This window comes from Gobio gobio, assembly GCF_949357685.1.
Source record: "Gobio gobio genome assembly, chromosome: 9".
Taxonomy (NCBI): Eukaryota; Metazoa; Chordata; class Actinopteri; order Cypriniformes; family Gobionidae; genus Gobio; species Gobio gobio.
The window spans coordinates 21,178,334-21,205,543 of NC_137115.1; the positions used below are offsets into that span (position 1 = coordinate 21,178,334).

The following is a 27,210-nucleotide window of genomic DNA, read 5'->3' on the forward strand; positions in this document are numbered from 1 at the left end:
AGTCTCGAAAGGGTGAAGTCCATGGTGCTAACCTGCTGTGTACTTCACAACCTCTGTGAGAGCCATGGCGAGGAGTTTAGAGAGGAGTGGGGTGTTCCTGTCCCCTACCCCCAGCCAGATGTGCCACAACAGACACCTGTTGCAGAGACTGAAGGAGTTAGAGTTTTTTGTACTGCCTTAATGCAGCATCTCAACCATGTGGGTGCCAACTAAAATACCACAACAAGACAAAGCATAACAAATATAACATTAAAAGTTATTTGATTTTGCTTTGTTACGCAAGAACAACGATTTATGATTGTTTAAAAATTAGTATTTTCATGATGATGATAACAATAAAAGCTTTTCAAATAATTTCAGCCATTCTGTTGTTCTTTCATGACTTTAGGGCAATGAACAAATAGGTCTGATAACCTTTTGTTGTTATAATTTGTTCCTCTGAACAAAATGTCACTCAATTGCCCCCATTAACAGATTTAATTAGATGTTTTGTCATAATCTTTTGGGGGATTATATGATGGGTGAATACATTTTTTATGGTTGCTGCAGTTGTTTTTACATTGTCATGATAACCGTTTTGAAGACTATTAAATGTGAGAACAAAACTGTTGGAAACTCTTTTCCTCGTTGAAGCAGAGACCAGGAGACGTTGGTATATCGTTCAAGCAGACTTAACTCTTTATTGAGACGCACACTGTTTGGTTGCTGTAGTCATTCAACAAGTCTGATTCAAACAGTATACATACTGTAATTTATCTACATTTCACATGGGCAGGGATTACACAGCAAATGGGTGACGACCTTAAACAAAGCATGCAAATTAATTATCCAGGTAAAGAGACCTGCCCCAGACTCCAATCCTAATCCAATCAGCATAATGATTCAAAAATGGGACAGGGGCTCCAAGAGCCATGAAAGACAAAAGGTGAGAATCTCAGTAATCTGGCTCATTTGACTTACAACAAAGATAACAGGAACTGGTATAATATCTTGCTGGAAACTTTGCATAACAGAATAATTAATCTGATGTCATCATCTTTACCTTAAATGCTGAATACAATGTACTTCCCTTAGTTTTAAACAGATTCTTAAATTTGTAATCCCACAATTACAAACCTATTGTTTAGATAAAAGAGTGCAGACAGCAGCTGTTTCACCATTATGTTCTGTGTCAAGATACTGTATACTGTAATGTTGTAGATATGAGTATCTGCACAAATAACTCAAGTAAACCACAAACTTTTTTCAAAAATGTTATTATAAAGTAGGGGAGCGCGGGGCACAACCTAACGCGGGTTAGTTGTAACACGCATGTTTTAACCCTTTCCACACATGCCAGAATGACGAAACTTAGTGTATGTACTAGTTGCCATATCAACATTATTTAGAGGAAAAATAGCGCCAAAATTTAAAAAATTCTGGAAGATATTACTGAACATGTTTTTAACCATAGCAAAAGTAAATTTCTTACTTAAGTTTAGTTTTCATCTCTGTTTTTTGTGTTTATTTAAAATAAGACAAATCCGATATTATTTTAATCTTATATCTGTTATTTAACAGTTGAGATGGTTCTTTTATGCTGATCTTACCAGCAGAAGACACAAGCCACGATTTAAATCCCAGTTGCGCAGATGGGGTGCGTTGTAACACTGCATTACAATGAGCCCCTATTAGAAATATGCAATTATATTTATGAATTCTTTTGAGAAACCATGAGAAAAGGGTGAATAATGTCTGGAGTTAATGTTCACAAATTATTAATTATTATTATGTTTTGAACTATGCTGTATAGCTGTATTTAGCTATGTGTTTGTGGTCTTGTTACATTGTGCACCACCACATGTTACAATGTACCCCACCTATGGGGCATGTTGTCACATTTCACTTCCATTCTTTCGTGGTAAAGCAAGAAAAAAGTATACACTGTATTAATGAAACCAAACCACATAATTGTACTAGACATGTGTGCAATTAATGTGGGAAAAAATAAATACTCTGAACCCCAAGTGGATTTACACAAACTGAGAAAGTCAAAAAGCGTTAGGTTGTGCCCCGCTCTCCCCTACTCCGTAGCATAAATGTTTAGAAGCGCTTGTACTTCGGTGTCAGTCCATCTATCACTGATTTCCATCTTATACTGTAAACTGTTGTGTGAATGTGTAAACTGTTGTGTGTTTACATTGCTTTTTAAAAATGACGGTTGCTGGTCGCGTGCATTCGGCCAATTAGCATACACTTACATCACTGGTAATTCCTATAGTGCTGGTTTAGACACTATGCTGAAGTAGGAGCTAAATGAGTTCTCGCAAAAGGAGTTCCTTGAACTAAAATCATTATTAGTTCCTGTGGTGCGAACACACCTATATCCGGGTACTTATGCCAATAGTTCTAGGAACTATGAAAAGGTTCCTCTTGTGCGAAAGCCCTTAAAGTGGCAGCCAGGTGGAAATTCCACCGCTTGCCGCATACTGTGTGAAAGGGTCTTAAAGGGATAGTTCACCCTGATATGAAAATAAAGTCATCCTTTACTCACCTTGTTGTTGTTCCAATAATCTATGTCCTTCTGAAAAACGTCCTGCACGCGCTCCTCCATATAATGGCAGTGAATGGCGACCGGGCTAAAACTTTCAAAAAGGATAAAGTGTCATGTAATGATACAGTGAGACGCGCGCCATATATGGAAAGTGTTCAGGAGGCATACTATAAGGCTTTGCGAGAAAGAAAGCTTATTATTCAGTCAAAATATTCTTGTAGATTGCAGGATCTCCAATAGGATGTCCTAACCGTATTTATTGTTTGTAGCCCTTTTGTCTTCAGGTTATAAAGTCCTGTCCCACAGACAAAACTTTGGGAGAAGTTAAGATTCTTAGAAGGCTTTACATTTTTTGAAGACTGACGTGCTAACATTGCTGCTGAGAAACTGCTATACTACTACCTTCAATAAATTCTTCTCCCCACAAGAACACTGTTCAAGCTTACTTATTTTATGTAGAGAAATCTAATACATTGGCTAGCCACCCAAACAACTGCTCAGCCAAATACAGCAAAATCTAACACAATTGATCAAGGGCATGGGATCTTAGCTGACAAAGTTTAAATCCCATCTGGCTAGCGGGCTTCCCATAAACGCATTAGGTCAGTAGGCGGTCTTTTGTGGCTGTTTGAACGCATTAACCCACACACTACTACACTACAAAAACAATCTGGTCGAATACATTTTCGATTACCTCTTGAAGTGGACAAAAGTGAACAAGCTCAAAATGTTTTAGACCCTGTTTACATCTGTATTTAGCGTCATCCACTTCAGCTCTGATTGACGCAAATGCTTCTTAATACGAGGTGTATGGGATGTGCTGGACCAACAAATCTGATCCATGGAGGCCCCACCTCTTTGGAATTTATTAGACCTCTTACACACTTACTCCCTGTTAAGTGGCCAAGACCGTAAGTGTGGGTATTGGGACAGGCCCACAGACAAAATAACAGCCCTTCTGGCACACTCATGTTCAAATTCCTTCACTTGAGGGGCCTGAAAACACAAGCTTTTGAAAACTTTACCTTTACCGTCTCCATGTAAACACAAAAACTGTGATTCTGTGAAAATGGTGACGTTATGTGCATGCGTATTACATGTTCATGCATGCATATTACATGTTTGCGGGGTGTTTCTTGATAAAGCGGCATCTCCAACTAGTGGCCTGGCATGCATAATACAGCCTTTTTACTAATTTTCACAGATTTGTGTGAATGGGGTATATTCTGAAGCGAAGCGATGCGTTTGTGTAAGAATAATATCAATATTTACAACTTTATAAAGTAAAATTTCTAGCTTCCGGCGTACCATCTTCTGTATTCAATTTACGGAAAAAGTTTAGTGCCTCTCGCAGTTCAAAATACTTACGCTACGTCTGACGACATTACACACCAGTTACGATCGTCAGACGTAGCGTAAGCATTTTTAAGCATTTTTCTGTAAGTTGAATACAGAAGATTGTCCGCCAGGAAGCTAGAAATTTTATATAAATATTTATATTTTTCTTACACAAACGCATCGCTTCACTTCAAAAGGCCTTTATTAACCCCCCGGAGCCATGTGGAGCAGTTATATGATGGACAGATGCACTTTTATGGACTTCAAAAATGACCCAACAATTCACTGCCATTATAATGCCTGGAAGAGCTAGGACATTTTTAATATAACTCCGATTTCAAAGAAGAATGTCATATACACCTATGTCATATGCACCTCACTGAGCTGGGCTTCCTTCTTCTCCAGTGTGTCATTGAGTGCGCTCAGTTTGACTTGAGTAAATCATGGTTTAATTTTAATTTTTGGATGAACTAACCCTTTAACTCTGCAATAAGTATATCTACTTTACCAGCTAATTACTCTTTGGATGTTCAAACACAAAATTCTAAAGAATTCCTGCATGCTGCACGCTTGTTTCTCTGGCGCATAAGGTCTATACAGTGACTTTTTTTTTGTTGTAAATACCAAATACTTTTGTTCCTGAACACTCTATTTTTGAGGATAATTGGCTTGTAGCTTCACATAGGTAAATTCAATTTCAGGAGGGTTTTCTCTACTGTAGATAATATCCAGTGCCCTGCAAGTTATTTTCATAATTGGCTCATTTGTTTGAAGAACTTTCTCATATCTAATTGAAATGTTCTTTGGTCTTAATGGTTGATTGAACAGGGTTGCTTGATGTAAAAAGTTACCAGGAAATACATATCATTGCATATATTTTGTTTTTTGTTATTCATTTAATAAAATTTCTGGATTTTTTTCACTTTGACATTATGAAGTACTTTGTTGATGAGTAGCAGATATTCTCAGTTAAATACATACTGCTTCTATAGCACAGTATAATGTGGCATAAAATAAAAGGGAATGGGATGTGAAAAGTTTTATAGGCAGTGAAGGCTTGCCTAAATGATTTAACGAAGGAATGAAAATATTGTCACAGAAATTGGATCCAAATATCAGAAAAGGATGCAAAAGCTACGTCAGGAAGAAGAACTGAGGCGTAAGACAGAGATTCATGAGATTGAGGAGCGAAAAAACAGCCACATCAACATGCTGATGAAGAACCATGAGAAAGCTTTCAGAGACATCAGAAACTACTTCAATGACATAGTCTACAAAAATCTGGACTTTATCACTTCGCTCAAGGTGAAAACACACATTTGTTTTCTCTGTATTAATTATAAATTATATATTACCTAGTGTCTAATCTGTTTTTACTAACTTTATTCATAGTCATCATTGCATCTTCACAGTTATTAAATCTATGTTTATATATGTAGCAATTAAGCTATATATATACTCACCTAAAGGATTATTAGGAACATCTGTTCAATTTCTCATTAATGCAATTATCTAATCAACCAATCACATGGCAGTTGCTTCAATGCATTTAGGGGTGTGGTCCTGGTCGAGACAATCTCCTGAACTCCAAACTGAATGTCAGAATGGGAAAGAAAGGTGATTTAAGCAATTTTGAGCGTGGTATGGTTGTTGGTGCTAGACGGGCCTGTCTGAGTATTTCACAATCTGCTCAGTTACTGGGATTTTCACGCACAACCATTTCTAGGGTTTACAAAGAATGGTGTGAAAAGGGAAAAACATCTAGTATGCGGCAGTCCTGTGGGCGAGGTCAGAGGAGAATGGGCCGACTGATTCAAGCTGATAGAAGAGCAACTTTGACTGAAATAACCACTCATTGCAACCGAGGTATGCAGCAAAGCATTTGTGAAGCCACAACACGCACAACCTTGAGGTGGATGGGCTACAACAGCAGAAGACCCCACCGGTGTACCACTCATCTCCACTAAAAATAGGAAAAAGAGGCTACAATTTGCACGAGCTCACCAAAATTGGACAGTTGAAGACTGGAAAAATGTTGCCTGGTCTGATGAGTCTCGATTTCTGTTGAGACATTCAGATGGTAGAGTCAGAATTTGGCGTAAACAGAATGAGAACATGGATCCATCATGCCTTGTTACCACTATGCAGGCTGGTGGTGGTGGTGTAATGGTGTGGGGGATGTTTTCTTAGCACACTTTAGGCCCCTTAGTGCCAATTGGGCATCGTTTAAATGCCACGGCCTACCTGAGCATTGTTTCTGACCATGTCCATCCCTTTATGACCACCATGTACCCATCCTCTGATGGCTCCTTCCAGCAGGATAATGCACCATGTCACAGAGCTCGAATCATTTCAAATTGGTTTCTTGAACATGACAATGAGTTCACTGTACTAAAATGGCCCCCATAGTCCGCAGATCTCAACCCAATAGAGCATCTTTGGGATGTGGTGGAACGGGAGCTTCGTGCCCTGGATGTGCATCCCACAAATCTCCATCAACTGCAATATGCTATCCTATCAATATGGGCCAACATTTCTAAAGAATGCTTTCAGAACCTTGTTGAATCAATGCCACATAGAATTAAGGCAGTTCTGAAGGCGAAAGGGGGTCAAACACAGTATTAGTATGGTGTTCCTAATAATCCTTTAGGTGAGTGTAAGTATAATGTACGTACTGTAAGTATGTTTGTTCCTTGGTGTCATGCTACCAGCTGAGGTACAGGAAGTATTTATTTCAGTTCTAACTCATTTTCTCTTCTGGTGGAATATGTGCAGGAAGAGTTAAAGGACATGAAAAGGAAGGAGGAGAAAAGAAATAAAGAGATGGCGGAAGTGCTTGAGCAGAATAAGGAGCTTAGAGAGTCTCCACAAAAGGCCAAAGAGGAAGTCGCAGAGCTTGAGAAACAGCTTGCCAACTATGAGAAGGACAAGAGTGCTCTGACTGTATGTTCAGAGTCTCAGTAGTATTTAGGATTGCTAATGGATTGTACTGACACTGAACTGTGGCATAATGTTAAATGTTAATTATAACAAAAAATTACATTCATTTTAGTAATGTATGTAAATCTTTTACTTTGTGTTCTACTGCCAGAGAACAAGAGCTCGTCTCAAAATATCTGACAGAGATTTGAAGGAGCTTAAGTGGGAGCATGAAGTCTTGGAGCAGAGATTTACTAAGGTGATTGGAGGAACAGCATCAGACCTTGAAAAACATACTGAACGATCAGCCTTAATGGTGTTATGACAACTTACAAGGGGGAAAAAAAGTTTCCTCCTCATCTTGATAACATGTCTACCATGCCATAACAAAAAATTCTGTTTGGTGTACACACTGTAATACATACCAGACAGATAATCATTAATGTATTTTTGTTTTTATTGTATTTTCTGCAACATTACTTGACTGGATAACAGTTATCTCTTAAAGTTTTTATCTGTTCATAGTGATTCATTAGGACTGCTTCATGTGTAAGAGCTAAAGATTGTTTAATTGTTGTGCAGGTTCAGTTGGAGCGAGATGAATTGTACACGAAGTTCACTAAAGCCATCCTGGAGGTTCAGCAGAAGAGTGGCTTCAAAAACCTGCTGCTGGAGTGCAAACTGAGCGCACTCAATGACACACTGGAGAAGAAGGAGGCCCAGCTCAGTGAGGTGCTGTCTGTTTCCAACCTGGACCCTACCACCCTCAGTGTGGTCACCCATAAACTGGAGGTACATTTATGAGCTTATATAGTAGGGCTGCCTTCTTCGACAAGAAGAAGCTTAGCTGACCAAATTTTAATTAGTCGGTTAAAAAAGTCGCAGAAAAAAAAACTACACAGGAAGTGGTGAAGTCACACAGTCTGTGACAGACTGATTTTAGCACCAGTGTTCAAAGTGGGATTTGGCAGGTGGGGGAACCCTCAAATTTTGTGTAGGTGCAACAGGGAAAAATAACTCACCATGGGACAACATATTGAGTATCGTGGTATAGCAATACTTTTTGGTATAAGAGTGTCACTGTGGCACCAAGTATCACAGTACTTATTTACTTGATATTTTAATGGTTTTATTTTGGTCCATCTACATCTACACTGATATGACGACGATACCATGTTAAAATAGCTGAGCACCACAATATGGGGCACCTTGTTTTTCACAATGTAAATTCAAACATAAAATGGGAAGTCCAAAACGGACTCAAATTTAACACACCAAAATGGCTGAAGACAACTATAAGAGAAATAACCTAGATAGACCTATTGCAGAGTCAAAGTCAAAATGCAGAATCAAATGTTTTGCTGTATCATAAAACATAAGAAACAATAACAACAAAACAACAATGTATGATAGTCCAAATATTGTGGCTATTCTTACATCCAGTCAAAATAGCTCCCATATTGTCTGGTACTGTGACTTGATTCGTCCTTTTAACTCCACTGCAACCAGGCCCGGATTAAGAACATGTAGGGCCATGAGGCTATAACAAACCCAAGGGCCCCATAGTAGCCCATCTTGGTGCCACAACGTTTTCTACCACATAAATAATTAGGTTTTTTTTTTTAAACAAAATCTTCAAAGCACAGAGATACAATGAGTATATACTGTCTGTATATTCAATTTTAATATTAAGGCTTCAACACATTAACAGCACAAATGCATTAACTCCAGATATGAGGTCAAAGCAAACATGTTTCCAGTAACAGCAATAACTTCATATGGGCGTTTTAATGTTTGAAGGCTAAAAAAAAATTAATACTAAATAGTTTTTAAAACCATGTTAGTGGGCAGTAGATTATCTGTAATACCTGCTCTCTCCTCATTTCATCACTCTCTCATTTCTATCACTCTCTCCTCATTTCCATGATGAAATCGGCTTCGTTAATGTCCTTTTTTCATTCAAAATGGCAAAATTTTATTAGTTTGTATGATTTTTTTGGTCAGTTGTCTCCGTGTGAACTTCTTTCTGAAATGTGTCATAAAAATGAACCAAAACTCAAGACAGGCGAGTACTCATACAGGCTAGTGCGTTTTTGTTTAAACATGCCGTTTTAAAATTAAACTAATCCTCTTCCATACTGGACTGCATTTCAGAAAAGATGCAAAAAACAACTTTTAATAATCCTCCAGATTGTTTCAAAATGTTATTTTCACTTTGATGATGAGGGTTAGGATGCAAAAAAAGTTACACTTAATTTATTTTATTTTCCAGGGTGTAATGTGACAAAAGGTGAAGATTTTAACAGGGTATGATGACTTTCTATAGGCACTGTATGTTTACTTAAGACAAAACCAACTGTGTTTACGTGCATACTCACCAAGATGGCAATTTTGTACATACATTTGTGTGTATTTGACCATTTAACCATTTACTCGCAAGCTGTTTGTGAGGTGGCTTTACTGTATAAGCGAATGTGGGCAGCCACGCTTTCATTTTCAAAAGTCTCAGTTTTGGTCCATCTACACTGAAACGCAACCCTGGAGTTTTCAAACTAAAACAGGGTCTGCAGCATTTCCAAAAGTCTTCGTTTTCGAGGGTCGAAAAGTAGTCCGGATGCCAGGTGTAAACGCAGCAAAAGTTTATGCGTTTTAAAACAAAAACGCTCTATTGTAAACGTAGCCTCATACAAGCATATACTTGCCTCACAGACATATTCTATTTGTCTATATAAAGCTTGAAATGTCTACTTTTAAATTAACCAATTCAAATTCAAAAACCAATATATATTTTTTTATTATTTTAAAGGTGCAATATGTACACATCAAAAATATGTTGGGAGATTTGTCACCATGGGTGTTAAAGTTATCACTTTCTGGGTGAACATACAGGTCCATCTTTGCTAGTGTTAAAACAACACTGACGAAAGAGTTTATTATTCAAACAGTGTTAGTGTTTCATTTTAATCACTCAAGGTGTTGAGAAATGTATTACTCGTTGTATACACATTTAACACTTTATGGTGATTAATCCTACACACTCAGTGTATTTATTTAATGTTGATTTAATGTAAATATTGTAAATACTTATTTTAAAATGGTAATGCAGATGAAATTTAAAACAAACCTATAGATATTTTTTTAAACCAAGTGACTATGAATTTATTTGAACTTTATTGAAATTTTAATATATCAAACATACAATTGAATAAAACCGCTGTTAGTCTCCAATGCGATAACATCTTAACACCTGTTTAATATGAAAATACACATTCATTATGAGCAATTTTTCTTTATAAATATAAAACTCTGCTGAGTTTCAAGTAAATTTTTTGTAACTATGTATAGAAAAAATTACTCAGTACCATAGGACATCTGTACATCAAACAAAGAAACATTCCTTAAAGGGTTAGTTCACCCAAAAATTAAAATTCTGTCATTAATTACTCACCCTCATGTCGTTCGACACCCGTAAGACCTCCGTTCATATTCGGAACACAAATGAAGATATTTTTGTTGAAAGCTGATGGCTGAGAAAGGCTTCAGATAGGCCTCCATTGGCATTCAGTACATTCACACTTCCAAGATCCATAAAAGGCACTTAAAATGTCGTTACAAAGTCCATCTCACCACAGTGACTCTACAATAATTTTACGAAAAAAAAAAAAAAAATAACACCTTTATCCAACTTGTTCTTGTCTTCCGTGTGTGCCTCCACGACGCATGCGCGAGAATATGAGAATATGACGCAGATCCGGCGTTCGGACACATGACCCAGAAGCGATTTGTTTACAAGCAGAGGAAGATGCGCATGTCTAAGCTGTTGGATTCTACATTGATCGTGCTTTAGGTCTCGGCGTAGTTCTCACAATGGGGTTAGAGTGTGCATTTCATGGATTCCCGAACCCCGGCGCTACGTCATATTCTCGCGCATGCGTCCTGGAGGCACACACGGAAGACAAGAACAAGTTGGATAAAGGTGTTATTTTGATTTTTTCTTGCGCACAAAAACTATTGTCGTCGCATCGTAAAATTATTGTAGAGTCACTGTGGTGAGATGGACTTTGTAACAACGTTTTAAGTGCCTTTTATGGATCTTGGAAGTGTGAATGTACTGAATGCCAATGGAGGCCTATCTGAAGCCTTTCTCAGCCATCAGCTTTCAACAAAAATATCTTCATTTGTGTTCCGAATATGAACGGAGGTCTTACGGGTGTCGAACGACATGAGGGTGAGTAATTAATGACAGAATTTTCATTTTTGGGTGAACTAAACCTTTAAGTAATCTTTAAATTGAAAATACAACAATTCAACATTCCATCCTTTAAAATCAACCTTTATGTTAAAACACTTTCTGGTTTGCAAATACATTCATTCTGATAAAACATACTATTCCTTTATAAATAAATAATCAAACAAGATCATTTTTTGCAACTATATGGTAAAATAAGTCAGCACCATAGGACATCTGTGCATCAAACAAAGGAATATTCCTTAAATATATGTCATTTTGTCTGTCTATTTGGTGTTGTTTGTCACAAATATATTACCAGAAAGTATGGCTAGTGGGCAACAGTTCACGAGGTGTGTGCATCCGTGTCCGCGATTCCTTTCGGGCACGGACACACACCTTTTGTGTGTGCAATGCCTGGGCGTGCAGCACGCTAGGTTGGCTCTCGAGGGAGCCGCCTGTGGCGAATGTGAAAAGCTGCCGCTCAAAGTGTTGCGCTCACGGCTGGCCGTGTTCAATGAGGCCGGCCAAGCCCGCGAGCCCCAGGGTTCTGGGCCCGCTGTTGCTGAGGCACAGCGGCGCCGTAGATCATGGGGCTCGCAGCGGGACCTCGTGACAGGATACGGGACTGCTGAGGCACTTTCCCTATCCTCGTCCGAGGAGTCGGATGTTCTCCCGCCCCGTGTGGAAGCCCGCAATGCGGCTTCTTCCCGCGGGGCGGAGAACCCGATGCTGCAGCTATCCGGCTCCGAGGAGTCGGATGTGCTGAGCATCGAGGCGGGTGCAGTGGAGTCTGAGCCATCACTTCACACACCCGCTCCAGAGGAGCTAGTGGAGGTTTTGTCCCGCGCCGTGGCCAAGCTAAACATTGATTGGCCACACGAAGAGCCCGAAATCCAGCCGCCCAGTAAGCTGGATGAACGGTTCTTCAGGCGCAGGCCTCAACCTCCACGCCGGGGTCTGCCTTTTTTCCTGGACCTACACAATGAGTTGTGTAGGTCTTGGGACAAACCCTATTCGGCCAGACTTACCAGCCCTCCAGTACTTGACTACGGTAACGTACTGGGGGCGGCCGAACAGGGTTATGGGACGCTGCCGAGGGTAGAGGAGTCTCTCGCGAGCTACCTCTCGCGAAACATCTGCGCTGGTGGGTAGGGCATATATGGCGGCTGGGCGGGCTGGTAGCTGCCTGCACACTATGGCGGTGCTGCAGGCTTACCAGGCCGACCTCCTCAAGGAGCTCGATGAGGGCGAGGGCCCGTCTCCGGACGATGTCCTCGGAGTTAAGGAAGGCCACCGATTTGTCTCTCCGCATTGCCAAGGAGACGGCCCGTTCCATCGGCCGCTCCATGGTGGGCATGGTTTGTGTGGAGAGACATCTGTGGTTAAACCTGTCTGGGATGAAGGAGAGAGAGAAACACTTTCTCCTAGACTCCCCGGTCTCACCTTCTGGACTTTTCGGCGGCGCGGTTAACACCGTCGTCGAGAGGTTCCAGGAGGTGAGAAAACAGGCGGCGGCCTTCCAACAATACCTCCCTCGTCGGTCCAACTCCTCGGGGAAGGCTGTCTCAAAGGGACAGCCTCGGCCGTCTACTAGCTCCTCGCACCGGCAGGTGCAGAAGGAGAGCGTTGCTTCTCGCGCCCCTCCTGAGGGAGCTTGGCAAAAGAGGCGCCGCTCTCGTGGCAAGCCTTCCGAGCCTAAGGCCGATCTGAGGACCGTCCTTCAGGCGAAGAAGGCTGCCACCAAGCGGTCCTAGCTGCGGCTGGATCGCTGAGAGCTGCCCCCCCAGGGGCGGAACGACCGAGGTCGTTCTCCCCCTGGAGCTCTCGGGAGATCAGTGCTGTGTTCCCGCCGTCACTGACGCTTTGAGCCTCACTGATCTCCCGCACGCGCGTGCTGTCTTCGCCGCCTCCAACAGGACTTGCGGCTGGACAGCAAACGTGTGCACCCACCGAAAATCGTTCCCGACTTCTCGAGGCTCGGTTGACACCCGAGGCCAGCCTCAAGAGGCTGGTTCCCTTAGTAGATTATCTTGGCGCATGGACTTGCCTTCCGAGTGTATCTACATGGGTCCTGCAGACTGTAGAGCTGGGCTACAGGCTGCAGTTCGGTTCTCCTCCCCCGAATTTCAACGGGGTGGTCCGGACTGTGGTCGGCCCAGAGCAGGTTCGGGTTATGGAACAAGAAGTACAAGCCCTGTTAGCCAAGGAAGCCATAGAGCGGGTTCCTTTGGCGGACAGGGACTCCGGGTTCTACAGCCGGTACTTCATAGTTCCCAAGAAGGATGGTGGGTTGCGTCCGATAATAGATCTCAGGCTCCTGAATCGGTCTCTGAGGAGATTCAGGTTCAGGATGCTCACAATTCCAGTCATCGTGAGTCAGATTCAGTCCGAGGACTGGTTCGTCACGATAGATCTAAAGGACGCATACTTCCACATTTCCATCCTTCCAACCCACAGGAAGTTCCTGAGGTTCGCTTTCGGGGGCGAAGCGTACCAATATCGGGTTCTTCCCTTCGGCCTGGCACTCTCCCCTCGCACCTTCACCAAGTGTATGGATGCAGCACTGGCTCCACTGAGACTCCAGGGCATCCGTATACTAAATTACATCGACGACTGGCTCATCCTGGCCAGGTCGCGCGAGGTGGCGGTTCGGCATCGAGATGTCGTTCTGGCCCACATAAGGTGCTTGGGGCTGAGACTCAACACGAAGAAGAGCATGTTGACGCCCTCCCAGAGGACCACGTTCCTGGGAGTCGTATGGGATTCCACGTCGATGCGGGCACATTTGTCTCCCGCGCGCGTGGAATCCATTCTGGCGTCGGTCTCCAGAGTGAAGCCAGGCCGCAGCCTCACTGTGAAGCAGTTCCAGAGACTGCTGGGGCTCATGGTAGCAGCGTCCAACGTGATACCTTTTGGCCTGCTGCACATGAGATCCCTACAGTGGTGGCTGAGGGCCAAGGGGTTTTCCCCGCGGGGAAATCCGTTTCGTATGATCAGGGTAACGCGCAAATGCCTTCGTTCCCTCGTCATATGGCGGAAACCTTGGTTCCTGTCCCAGGGACCAGTGCTGGGAGCATCATGTTGCCGGAGAGCCATTTCAACCGATGCTTCCCTCACTGGTTGGGGCGCGGTCATGGAAGGCCGTTTTGCGAGAGGTCTGTGGGAGACCCGGCATTCTTCATGGCACATCAACTGCCTGGAGATGCTGGTGGTCTACAAAGCTCTGAGGAGCTTTTACCCGGACCTCCGCGGCCACCATGTCCTGATACGCTCAGACAACACTTCGGTTGTCGCGTATCTAAATCACCAGGGGGGTTTGAGGTCGCGCCCTCTATGCAGACTGGCGCATCAAATCCTCCTATGGTCCCAGGGGAAGTTATCGTCCCTCAGGGCGATATACATTCTCGGGGACCAAAATCAGGGAGCAGACATCCTGTCGAGGCAGGGGCTGAGGCCCGGGGAGTGGCGACTCCACCCAGAGGTGGTGGAGGCCATGTGCGAGAGATTCGGCCCAGTGGAAGTGGACCTTTTCGCGTCTCGAGAGACGTCCCACTGTCCACTGTGGTTCTCTCTCAGGCATCCAGCTCCGTTAGGGCTGGACGCCATAATGCAGACGTGGCCGAGGCTGCGTCTGTACGCATTTCCCCCGATCGCTCTGCTCCCGGGAGTTCTGGAGCGGGTCCGCAGGGAGGGCATCAGCCTGCTCTTAGTAGCACCCCGGTGGCCCACTCGAGTATGGTTCTCGGACATCATAGCTCTGCTAGACGGCTCTCCGTGGCAGGTTCCTCTGAGGAGGGATCTGCTCTCTCAGGCAGGGGGCACAATATATCACCCCCGGCCAGAGTTGTGGAGCCTCTGGGTCTGGCCCCTGAGGGGGCTCAGTACCTAGAGGCGGGCCTGTCAGCAGAGGTAGTCGAGACCTTACTCAGCTCCAGGGCTCCTTCTACCAGGAGACTGTACAGCCTCAAGTGGAATGTATTTTCCACTTGGTGTAGAGAGCGTGAGGTGGATCCAGTTAACTGCCCAGTGGCTTCAGTGCTGGAGTTCCTCCAAGATCGCTTCTCCGCTGGTCTTACCCCGTCCACCCTGAAGGTGTACGTGGCTGCCCTTGGGGCTTTCCACGCACCTCTAGGTGATGGACCCTTGGGGAAGCACCACCTGGTTGTACAGTTCCTCCGTGGGGCGCGGAGGATGAGGCCTGCGGCTTGCTCCAGAGTCCCAACCTGGGCCCTGGCGGTGGTTCTGGAAGGGCTGGCTGAGGCCCCCTTCGAGCCACTGGAGCTGGCTGAGCCTAAGAACCTGACCCTGAAGGTGGCCTTTCTACTCGCCATTACCTCTCTGAGGAGAGTGGGAGATCTCCAGGCCTTGGCGGTCATGCCAACCTGCCTGGAGTTTGCCCCCGGCAGAGTAAGGGCCATCCTTCACCCTAGACCAGATTACATTCCCAAGGTTCCATCTCAGGGAGCCCGGTCTCTGGTTCTTCAGGCTTTCCATCCCCCTCCCCATCTGACGGCGGAAGAGGGGAGACTTCATCTGCTCTGCCCGGTCAGAGCTTTGAGTATCTATTTAGAGAAGTCTTCCCATTGGAGAAGGTCAGACCAATTGTTGGTGTGCTTTGGCTCACCCAAGAAGGGGCTGCCTGCGTCAACTCAGACGATCAGTAACTGGATCGTCCAGGCTATAGCCACGGCCTATAGGGCCTATAGGGTGCGCAATTTGCCTTCACCCATGGCCGTGAGGGCCCATTCCACCAGGAGCATGGCTTCCTCAGTGGCCCTCCTTTCTGGCGTCTCGCCGGGTGGGCCACCCCGCACACCTTCATAAGATTCTACAGTCTGCACCTCCCGGTGACGCCTGGTGCTCGAGTTCTTGCGTCCTGAGTGTGCCTGGGTTCCCAGCTTCACACTGGGACGTGGGGTGATTGGTGTGGCCTAGTGGGTATTAACGTTCCCAGAGTGTCGTCACTCGACGACGCAGTGCGAGTTCCCTCGAAGGGGAACATCTCGGGTTATGACTATAACCCTTGTTCCCCGAGAAGGGAACGAGACACTGCGTCTCGTCGCCACACCTATCATGGCTAGAGCGCTTGCTTCATCGCAAAAGAGCTAGTGTGTGTTTGCATCGGCTTCCTTTTTGTATCTTCCGGGTATGCCGTCATCTACTATGTCACGACGCACCACCAATCAGATTGGCTTGATTTCATTCATGCTTCAGATGCGAAACGCTGAGGGCGTTCCCAGAGTGTCGTCACTCGACGACGCAGTGTCGAGTTCCCTTCTCGAGGAACAAGGGTTATAGTCATAACCCGAGATGTTTTGTTGCCTTCATTGCATTCAGTAGAGGTTGAAGACTTACTGACAGAGTTCCCATCAGTCAGAAGGGGGGACAATTCATGTGCAGAAGTGGAATCTGTATATAGAGTATATAAAAATATTACTTGCAAAAATGTAAACATACCAAAAAATTTAAATAATACCAAATAAGTATAAACATCATTAACATCATTAGTATGTAAACTAAAGCACATGCCCCTTTCAGCAACAAGTTCAGGAAATAGATCCACGTCCACTTCTGTAGAGGTGTCATCCATTACCTTAACAGGTGTCTGTTCTGGAATGGCAAATGCTTTTTTTGCTATAAAACAATAAATTCATTACTACCCTAATTTTTGTATTAATCATAAATACAATCAAAATACTTTGTGCATTTACTGTCACAGTATAGCTTAATTTACAGACTTGCCTTCAGTGACAAACTCCAAAAAGCATGGCTCTTTGAGATTTACATATTTTCTAGTGTCCCTGTATTGTATTCTTGCCTTTACTGCCCAACCTGTAAAAAGTAAGCAAACTTGAATGACATTTTATACAAACAAAAATGACATTAAAATACAAATATACAATTTAAACAGAAAACTAATAAGAATTTAATTTGTCACCAAATGCATGACAACATTCCAGTGTGGGCACAGGCTTTATGTTTTTGCCAGTGGGTGCTTATCCTCCATAGTAAAAAGCAAACTAACAGACTCAATATAATAAGGTCACTTTGTGTTTTACTACAGATTCTGCTTAAAGTTTTTCTCCATTGGTTTGGCTCATTTCTTGAAACAGAAATTACATTCTCAAAACAACGTGGATAATTCTACAAACCACTTGGCAATTGTTCACAACAGAATAGCATTTCTCATTCATTTAATCAAATTGCAAATGTCTAAGTACATGTCCAAATGTCTCAGTAAATCTTTGCAAATGATTAAGTACAGGTAGCCTATATTGAGCAAAATTTCCAAGTGAATAGATCTTGTTGATCTAAATTGATTGTTTGATTCTCAGTCTAATGGTCATTCGCTCCAAAACGAATCAGCGTAATTTCATTGTATAAGTCATCACATGCACAATAGTCTGTTCAATTGTCAAAATTAGTCAAGAACATTATACCATGAATACCATATATGAATCCCTTGGAACATTTGATAAATTTATTACAGCAATTGACAGTCAGGTGAAACTAGAACTTGACTAATGAAAGAGGACTTTCACACATCTCAGATGACCAATCAAACAGTATGTTTAGTTACCTGACAGGTGCTGTCCATGACTGTGAATGCTGCCAAACATATATGTAAAGAGCTTGACCATGCAGGACCAGTACAATTTCTGAACATGGAGGCACCTGGCCAAGTAAATGAACAAGGGCAACTGCCTGGTTGAGGAAGACGAAGAGTGAGGATGAGAGGGTAAGCCCGTGGAGGAAGACGGGTAGAGAGGGGTGGGAAGGCGGTAGAGAGGGGTAGAGAGGGGAAGAGAGGGGTGGGAAGGGGGTAGAGAGGGGTTGAGAGGGGAAGGGGGGATGAGAGGGGTTGAGAGGGGAAGGGGGGATGAGAGGGGTAGAGAGGGGAAGGGGAAGAGGGGGGTAGGAAGAGGTAGACCTGGACTAGGATGTGGCCAAAGAAGACGGGGACCAAATTTATCAGATGCGATTCTACTGAGTACCCATGGGTTGACATTGAGAGAGGCTGGACAGAGACTTCAGCCCAACCTCAGCAGATATAAAAATCAAACCTTTGAAAATGCATGAATGAATCGAATGATTTTACAAATGTGGAGAGAAATAAATATTTTCATCAATATGCAGTACTGGTCTTGTGTGTACTGTTTGGTCAATATATTCATATACTTTACTCTAACAATATCTCTGAAAAAAATCAAACCCAGATTATATAATTAGAAAAGTAGAAATTGTACAATATTACAAGTGTTTACAGTAAGATTGAGAACAGCAGCATGTGGATGGCCAGGAGGGTGAGGACGGTAATTTTCATTGTTTTTTTGTTTGTGTGTTATATTACAGTATATTATGCTGTATACATTTTCTTTTTACTCTGATGTATGAAAGTTACTTTATGTGTGTGAATGATAATGGTAACAATTTCCTTGGCAGTATGAGTGCAATGTGTGATGTCAAACCTTGGAGGCTACTCTTACCCTAAAATCCTATTTCTTTTTTTCAGTTTTATACACAATTATATTCTGTTAGCTAGACAAAAATGAAGGACTGGGCTAAGACTGAAAGGTGGACATGAGGGATATTTCAATGGTCCTCTGCCATAGTGACAAAACATCTAAACATTTTGACTTGCAGTGCTTACACAATGCCAAAGGGACGAAGCATTTGGGGGGCACTGACTGTTTAAATGAGAAGGAAATTTCGTTTTGGGAGAGGTATGAGCTTTTGCAGGTGAACCATGGTGTTGTGCCGAACCATCCACGTTATTTTGGCAAAAGCACCAAGAGTGTTGAGAATGTCCGGTCTGTTTCAAGAAATGAGCCAAAGCAATTGAGAAGGATCTTTGCCATTTTCGTGGCACTGACTATTTATATGGGAAAGGAATTTAGTTCTGAAGCATGAGTGAACAGTTTTGGGAGAGATATTAGCTTTTGCAAGTGAGCTATAGTGTTGTGCTGAACTGTAAGACTGTTTTGCCAAATGATCTTACAATTTTGAGAATGTAATTTCTGTTTCAAGAAATGAGCCAAACCAATGGAGAAAAACTGTAATACCAACACATATTACAGCAAGAACTACCACATGCCTATGTCAATTGTCAAAACAATTAGAACTTTATATTCACACATAAGCACTAAATAATACTGGTACAGATGTACAATACTACAACTATAAAGCTAGAACTAAGTTGTACAGAAAGAATCTCTCCCGACAGGTCATTAATGCACGTCTGCTCAACTAATATACTAATACAAAATAAGACGAAAAATGCCTCGGCGGGAGAAACAAACCTCTTTACTCGATTTTGAGTCTCTATCTGTTGGCTTATGCAGCGCTTCACAACGAATTGATGTTTTGCGACTTTTTGGAGCGCTGCACAGACTGATCGGAGTATGTTATCAAAGTACCACGAGAACGATGCTTGAACATACAGAGCATTCCACTTTCGAGTTGTCATAGGCCGATCAGTATGCGCTGTGCCGGCAATGACGTATCTCGTGCGTTTCCGTGGGAATAAAATTAATGTGTAAGTATTGTCATTTACTAAATGTTAAAACATTAGGGGTGTAACGATTCACTTGTTTTCTCGATGCATCGATTACAAATCCTGACGGTGCATATGCATCGTTCTTCAAACATGTATTTTTGAATCGTGAATTGTTGATTTCGGTTGATAATCTATTTAAAATGCTAAGAATCGATTTAATCGCGATTCAGTGCTTTAAAATAAACATTAGTTTATAGCTACTACATGCGTGAATTATTGGAGACGCTCATCTGCACCCTCACAGCTCTCCTTCACAGACACGCCACACGCGCTATACCCTTTACCGCCTTCACTGGATTGCGCTCGCGCTCCGTCCGTAGCTCTCATTGACACATTTTTTAGCAGCCCACGTTTGAGCTCTCCTCAGGACGGCCACTGCGATCACATGAGCAGATGCGGCTCTCTTTCGAGACAGCAAGTTCTGAGCAGTGGCGGTCTTAACATAGAGCAGGGTTGCCAACTCACGCATTTGGCGTGAGACACAAGCTTTCAGGCTCTGTCTCACGGTCTCACTCTGCTCAACTTAATCTCACGCCAAATTGCCAAACCTGCTTTTGATATTAAACAAAGTCTAAGCTTTTACATTTTTTTTTTTGTTTTAATGCGAAATTCAAACAATAAATAGCGTTTTGGCGCTAATGTGCCATAACAGTTAAAGCCAGAGTTGCGGCACTTATGAGGCTTTTACTAAACTGTTTAAAAAATGGCTTATTGACACATATAGCTGTCAACACTAAGACTTGAACCTGTTGTGTCTTTGTAAAAACAATTTGTTTTGTTTTTGTTTTTATAGGCTGAATGTCCTGTGTTTTTTCATGGTTGTTTTAGCTGTGTGTTTTGTGTATTTGTCATTTGCCAGTAATGTTTTTTAGATTTGTTTTGTGTTGTTACTAATTATGTATATTAGTGTCATATTTTAGCTCTTTTAACATCTTGGCCAGGGGACTACAGATGAAAAATAGCCTTTTGGCTAATTCTGGCTTTTTTACTCATGTTTGTTCATGTGTTTTTATGAAATTGCATTGTACCCTTACAAATATATTAATCTAATCTAATTGCTCTCATCTCCCGGCGGCGCACGCGGTCACGTGGTTCATGGAGCGCTCAATACTTCTAGCGCTGTGTCAATACATTTGGATGGCTTAAGCGGATACACAACAGCTTCACTATACAGGTATTTGCAGCAAGTTTTGGTAAACAGTACAGCATAGTGTGTATTGATTATTACATCAACCATATTTACAGGATCATTTTATAATGAGAGTGATGGAGATGCAACATTGTTAACATTAATGTTAATATTTTTCTTACATTTATCCCTCAGGTATTCCTTACTAATTGGTCACACTTATACTCCTTGATGGTCCAATGTGACCATACACCTTAACTATTTTTCAATTAAGTAAATGTTCTATATTTTAGTTCAATGATATTTATTGAATATTTTGAGGAGATCTTTTGGTACTAAATACTATTTGTGCAATAATTATTGTCAATTAATGACCACTTAAAATATTTTTCTTCTAATATTTTTCTTATTTATATTACAATTTGTGTAGTAATTAAGGTTAAAATAGAGAATTCCAATTCAAAGAGGCAAATTAGAGTCATTTTGTGGCTAGAAAAATAATAATTTTCATTTGTAATGTCATTACCCAGTAGGTGCCTTTATGGCTCTTTAATCAATATACATGTATCTAATAGTTGCTCAAAAAAGTATTGCAGTTTTGCATTATAATAAATATTTAGATATGATCAAACACTAGTTTTCTTCAAATATGAAATTTTAAAACGTTAATAACTTACATCCTAATATTTTTAATTATCAGGAGCATCGGACTGGGGGTAAAACCAGTACTGATTACCAGGGCCCCAAGGGCAGAGAGGGCCCTTGAAAAGTCTGGAATATATTTTAACATGGAACATGGGGGCCCATCAGGATTGCCTATGCATAGGGCCCGGGATTTTGTGCTACGCCCCTGTTTATAAGCACACTCAAGTGAATATTAATGAATGCGAGCACATATAATTTAACCCAAGAAACGTTTAAAATAGTGCTAAGGCAAACTTATTTTTCCTTATATGTACAGTAGGCTATATACACTCACCTAAAGGATTATTAGGAACACCATACTAATACTGTGTTTGACCCCCTTTCGCCTTCAGAACTGCCTTAATTCTACGTGGCATTGATTCAACAAGGTGCTGAAAGCATTCTTTAGAAATGTTGGCCCATATTGATAGGATAGCATCTTGCAGTTGATGGAGATTTGTGGGATGCACATCCAGGGCACGAAGCTCCCGTTCCACCACATCCCAAAGATGCTCTATTGGGTTGAGATCTGGTGACTGTGGGGGCCATTTTAGTACAGTGAACTCATTGTCATGTTCATGTCCAATTTGAAATTATTCGAGCTCTGTGACATGGTGCATTATCCTGCTGGAAGGAGCCATCAGAGGATGGGTACATGGTGGTCAGAAAGGGATGGACATGGTCAGAAACAATGCTCAGGTAGGCCGTGGCATTTAAACGATGCCCAATTGGCACTAAGGGGCCTAAAGTGTGCTAAGAAAACATCCCCCACACCATTACACCACCACCACCAGCCTGCACAGTGGTAACAAGGCATGATGGATCCATGTTCTCATTCTGTTTACGCCAAATTCTGACTCTACCATCTGAATGTCTCAACAGAAATCGAGACTCATCAGACCAGGCAACATTTTTCCAGTCTTCAACTGTCCAATTTTGGTGAGCTCGTGCAAATTGTAGCCTCTTTTTCCTATTTGTAGTGGAGATGAGTGGTACCCGGTGGGGTCTTCTGCTGTTGTAGCCCATCCGCCTCAAGGTTGTGCGTGTTGGGGCTTCACAAATGCTTTGCTGCATACCTCGGTTGTAACGAGTGTTTATTTCCGTCAAAGTTGCTCTTCTATCAGCTTGAATCAGTCGGCCCATTCTCCTCTGACCTCGCCCACAGGACTGCCGCATACTGGATGTTTTTCCCTTTTCACACCATTCTTTGTAAACCCTAGAAATGGTTGTGCGTGAAAATCCCAGTAACTGAGCAGATTGTGAAATACTCATACCGGCCCGTCTGGCACCAACAACCATGCCACACTCAAAATTGCTTAAATCACCTTTCTTTTCCATTCTGACATTCAGTTTGGAGTTCAGGAGATTGTCTTGACCAGGACCACACCCCTAAATGCATTGAAGCAACTGCCATGTGATTGGTTGATTAGATAATTGCATTTATGAGAAATTGAACAGGTGTTCCTAATAATCCTTTAGGTGAGTGTACATATGAATTGATACTGAATCAAGATCGAAATTGATATCGAAAATCTCACTCCAACCTGAACTTAGCGGCTGCTCGGGGCCCCCTACCAGCGGTCGTAGTAGGGGGGTGCCCCCAACCAACCTAAAAAAATAAAAAAAATAAAAGGCTAATCATCATGAATGTTTCAAAAGCAGGGTAAATTGTATTAATATTCTTTAGAAATACGTTGAAACATTGAAGTAGTAGTTAAAATGTCCAGTTCATGGTTATCTGTCCCTACACATATACACCCCCTACTTTCACAATGAAATGGACTTGTCCTTAACGGTGGGCCGCGCGAAAGATAAACACACAGTGACAGGAGGACTGGGATGTACATAAACAGAGACGAAGCAAGACGAGTCAAAACGCAAGCGGCTCAAATAAAAGAAAAAAGCTAAAAGTATTTGGCAACGCTGCCTAAGATGACAAACTTTTACGGCTACTGTTGTTGGGGATACAGACAGGAACAACAAGTTGAACATGTCGCTAAAGCAGCAGCAGCTAACTGTGAAGTGGCGCTAGGTGAGGATAACTTTAACAAAAAGAAGACATCAACAAGTAGGACTCTCTGGGCCCTATTTTAACGATCTGAAACGCAAGTGTCAAAGCGGGAAGCGCAAGTAACTTTGTGGGCGGGTCTCGGCGCTGTTGCTATTTTCCCGGTGGGATAAATGGCTCTTGCGCCCGGCGCAAATCTAAAATGGGTTGGTCTGAAGTAGCTTCATTATTCATAGGTGTGGTTTGGGTGTAACGTGAATAAACCAATCAGAGCGTCATCCAACATTCCCTGTAAAAGCAGGTGCGCAAGTTCCATTATGGATTGCTATTATTATGGCGTATTTACCAGGCGCACGCCAGGAGCGGTTCACAGCCGAGGAGACTGATGTTCTTGTAAGAGCAGTGAAAGACAGAGAAGTTGTGTTGTATGGGGATGGGAGAAACCCACCCAAAATAGCGTCGGTTAAACAGGCGTGGGAGGAAATAGCCACAATTGTTTCATCAGCTGGCATCCCCAGGACGTCGCACCAGTGCCGCAAATGCTACAATGACATCAGAAGACGCGGAAAGTCCAAGCTTGCCAGCATCAATCCGGCACGCCGTGTAACGGGAGGTGGATCTGCCTCTACTCAGGACCTGACGCCAGCAGAGGACATCGCTGCGTCCACCCTCACCGTTTTTTTTTCCTGGTTCTTGACGGACAAACCAATTTGTTAGATGTCCTTATATACATATATGTCTTGCCAGAAGTTGCCACTATTGGGCAAACAGGTCTCCTTAATTATTAGACTACAAGCCTGAATAATTTGTAAGCTAGATTTATGCCTATTTTTTCCACATCTTCGTGGCACACCACAATGATTTCCGTCATCTCATGTGTTAATATTTTTTTGTGTAACAATTTATGATTTGCAAAAATAACTGTTGCATCTGTGTAGATTACATGAGCAAAGTGTATGCGCGTTGTGCACGCTATACATTATGGTCAAGCATGCGCCCTTAAAATAGCATAATGAACAACGCGCAACGCGCCACTGACTTTAGACTAGGTTTTTTCTGGTCAGTGGCGCAATTGTTTAATGGAACAGCAAAATAGCACCAGGGATTGTTTGCGCCGGAACACGCCTCCTTTTTTGCGCTGAACCGCCCAGGTAGCGCAAGTTCATTCACTAGTTTAGCGACGTGCTTCTGTGGAGGGAAAAGCGCGCTTTGCGCGGGTGCAAAATAGGAATGACACATGTGTCGGTGTACAAAGTCAATTGCGCTGGGTGCAAGATAGGGCCCTCTGTGTCAGAAGCGTGTGATGTGGAGAACAATCTCTCTTTTCTCTCTCATAGATTCACTCACTCACTCTCTCTCAGACACACACACACACATTCTCTATCTCTCTCTCTCTCACACACACACACACACACACTCAAGCACACGCACTTGATTCAGTATCAATTCATATGTATATAGCCTACTGTACATATCAGGAAAAATAAGTTTGCCTTTTTAGCACTATTTTAAACTTTGCTTGGGTTAAATTATATTTGCTTGCATTCATTAACATTCACTTGTGTGTGCTTATACAGTATAAGTATCATTAAAAATATTAGGATGTAAGTTAACATTTAAAAATTTCACATTTAAAGAAATCTAGTGTTTGATCATGTCTAAATATGTATTCAAATGCAAAACCTACAAATAAGTAAGCAGTTATGATCTGCAATACTTTTTTGAGCAACTAGACTAGATAGGCCTACATGTATATTCATTAAAGAGCCATACAGGCACCTAGTGGCACAGGCACCAGGCACTCCAGGAAAGGTTTCTAAACACAGACTGGAGTATGTTTGCTTCTCAAGCCACCAGTGGCGCTCACACGGACATTGACTCCTACACCTCCTCAGTATTGGATCATATCAATACCACCATCGACAGTGTTACAACCCAGAAACAGATCACCACATACCCAAATCAGAAGCCTTGGATGAACAGGGAAGTACGACTCCTGTTGAAGTCACGCAACACTGCCTTCAGATCAGGAGATGCACAAGCCTACAGCGCATCCAGGGCAAACCTGAAGAGGGGCATCAAAAAGGCCAAGCACTGCTACAAGCTTAAGATTGAGGGTCACTTTTCCAACTCTGACCCTCGACGCATGTGGCAGGGCATCCAGGCCATCAGTGACTACAAACCCCCCCACTCCACCCCCGCAGCCACTGATGTCAACTTCCTGAATGAGCTAAATTACTTTTATGCTCGTTTTGAAAGAGACAACAGAGAAACTGCCACCAAGCTCAAACCCTCAGCTGACCACCCACCAATTACACTTTCCTCAACAGATGTCTGCAAGGCACTGAGCCGGATCAGCGCGCACAAGGCTGCTGGACCAGACAACATCCCTGGACGTGTGCTCAGGGCATGTGCGGAGCAGCTCGCTGGGGTTTTTACAGACATTTTCAACCTGTCTCTCGCCCAAGCAGCTGTACCATCATGCTTTAAACGCACTTCCATTGTGCCAGTGCCGAAACACTCCAGCCCAAGGTGCCCTAATGACTACCGCCCTGTAGCACTCACACCCATCATTATGAAGTGCTTTGAGCGGCTGGTCCTGGAACACCTAAAAGACTCTATACCATCCACATTGGACTCACACCAGTTTGCCTACCGCAGCAATAGGAGCACAGAGGATGCCGTTTCCATGGCACTGCACTCTGTGCTCACCCATCTGGACCATAAGAACACGTATGCACGCATGCTGTTTGTTGACTTCAGCTCAGCATTCAACACTGTCATCCCATCCAAGTTAATTGCCAAACTTGGAGACCTGGGCATCAACACTTCAATGTGCAACTGGATTTTGGACTTCCTAACTGACAGACCCCAGAATGTTCGATCAGGATCCACCTGCTCCACATCCATCACTCTTAACACTGGTGTACCACAGGGCTGTGTGCTAAGTCCGTTTCTCTACTCCCTCTTCACCTCCGACTGCAAGCCTGTGTATGGAACTAATTCCATCGTCAAGTTTGCGGACGACACTACGGTGATTGGTCTCATCAGCAACAACGATGAGACTGCCTACAGGGAGGAGATCCAGCACCTGGCCACATGGTGCGCTGATAATAACCTGCTCCTCAACACCACCAAAACGAAGGAGCTCATCGTGGACTTCAGGAAGGAGTCAAGAGGCACACACGACACCATCCACATCAATGGAATGGCTGTTGAGCGTGTCTCCAGTTTCAAGTTCCTGGGGACCCACATCTCGGCGGACATGTCGTGGACGACCAACACCTCCAGCCTGGTCAAGAAGGCTCACCAGCGCCTCTTCTTCCTGAGGACACTGAGGAAGAATCAGCTCTCCTCGGCTATCCTGGTGAACTTCTACCGCTGCGCAATAGAAAGCATCCTGACCAACTGTGTGGCAGTGTGGTATGGGAGCTGCTCTGTTGCGGAGCGCAAGGCACTGCAGCGGGTGGTGAAAACTGCCCAGCGCATCACAGGAACTCCACTGCCTGCCATCGAACACATCCAGAGGAAACGCTGCCTGCATCGAGCTCGCAGCATCCTCAAGGACTCCTCTCACCCAGCCCACAGACTGTTTTCTCTCCTGCCCTCCGGCAGGCGTTTCAGGATCCACCGGACCAGGACCAGCAGACTAAAGAACAGTTTTTTCCCCAGAGCTGTCTCTTTACTGAACTCAAACCCCCGTTGATCCACTTCCCTCATAAACTGCGAACTCTCCTACCTCACACCTACATTCACTTTGTTATTTGCACTACCGACTGTTTATTACAGTAACAACTGTTTACTTATGCAT

At 43.2% G+C, this 27,210-nt stretch overlaps 1 protein-coding gene across 2 annotated transcripts in view; it reads left to right on the forward strand.

The window, feature by feature from the left end:
• drc4 (dynein regulatory complex subunit 4) overlaps positions 1-27,210 on the forward strand; it is a 114,212-nt gene that overhangs the window by 70,892 nt on the left and 16,110 nt on the right. For both annotated transcript variants that reach the window (XM_079825215.1, XM_079825216.1), the window contains exons 6-9: positions 4,971-5,176; positions 6,647-6,814; positions 6,963-7,049; positions 7,373-7,582. In XM_079825215.1, coding sequence (XP_079681341.1) covers positions 4,971-5,176; positions 6,647-6,814; positions 6,963-7,049; positions 7,373-7,582 — 671 coding nt within the window. The remainder of the gene's footprint in view (positions 1-4,970; positions 5,177-6,646; positions 6,815-6,962; positions 7,050-7,372; positions 7,583-27,210) is intronic.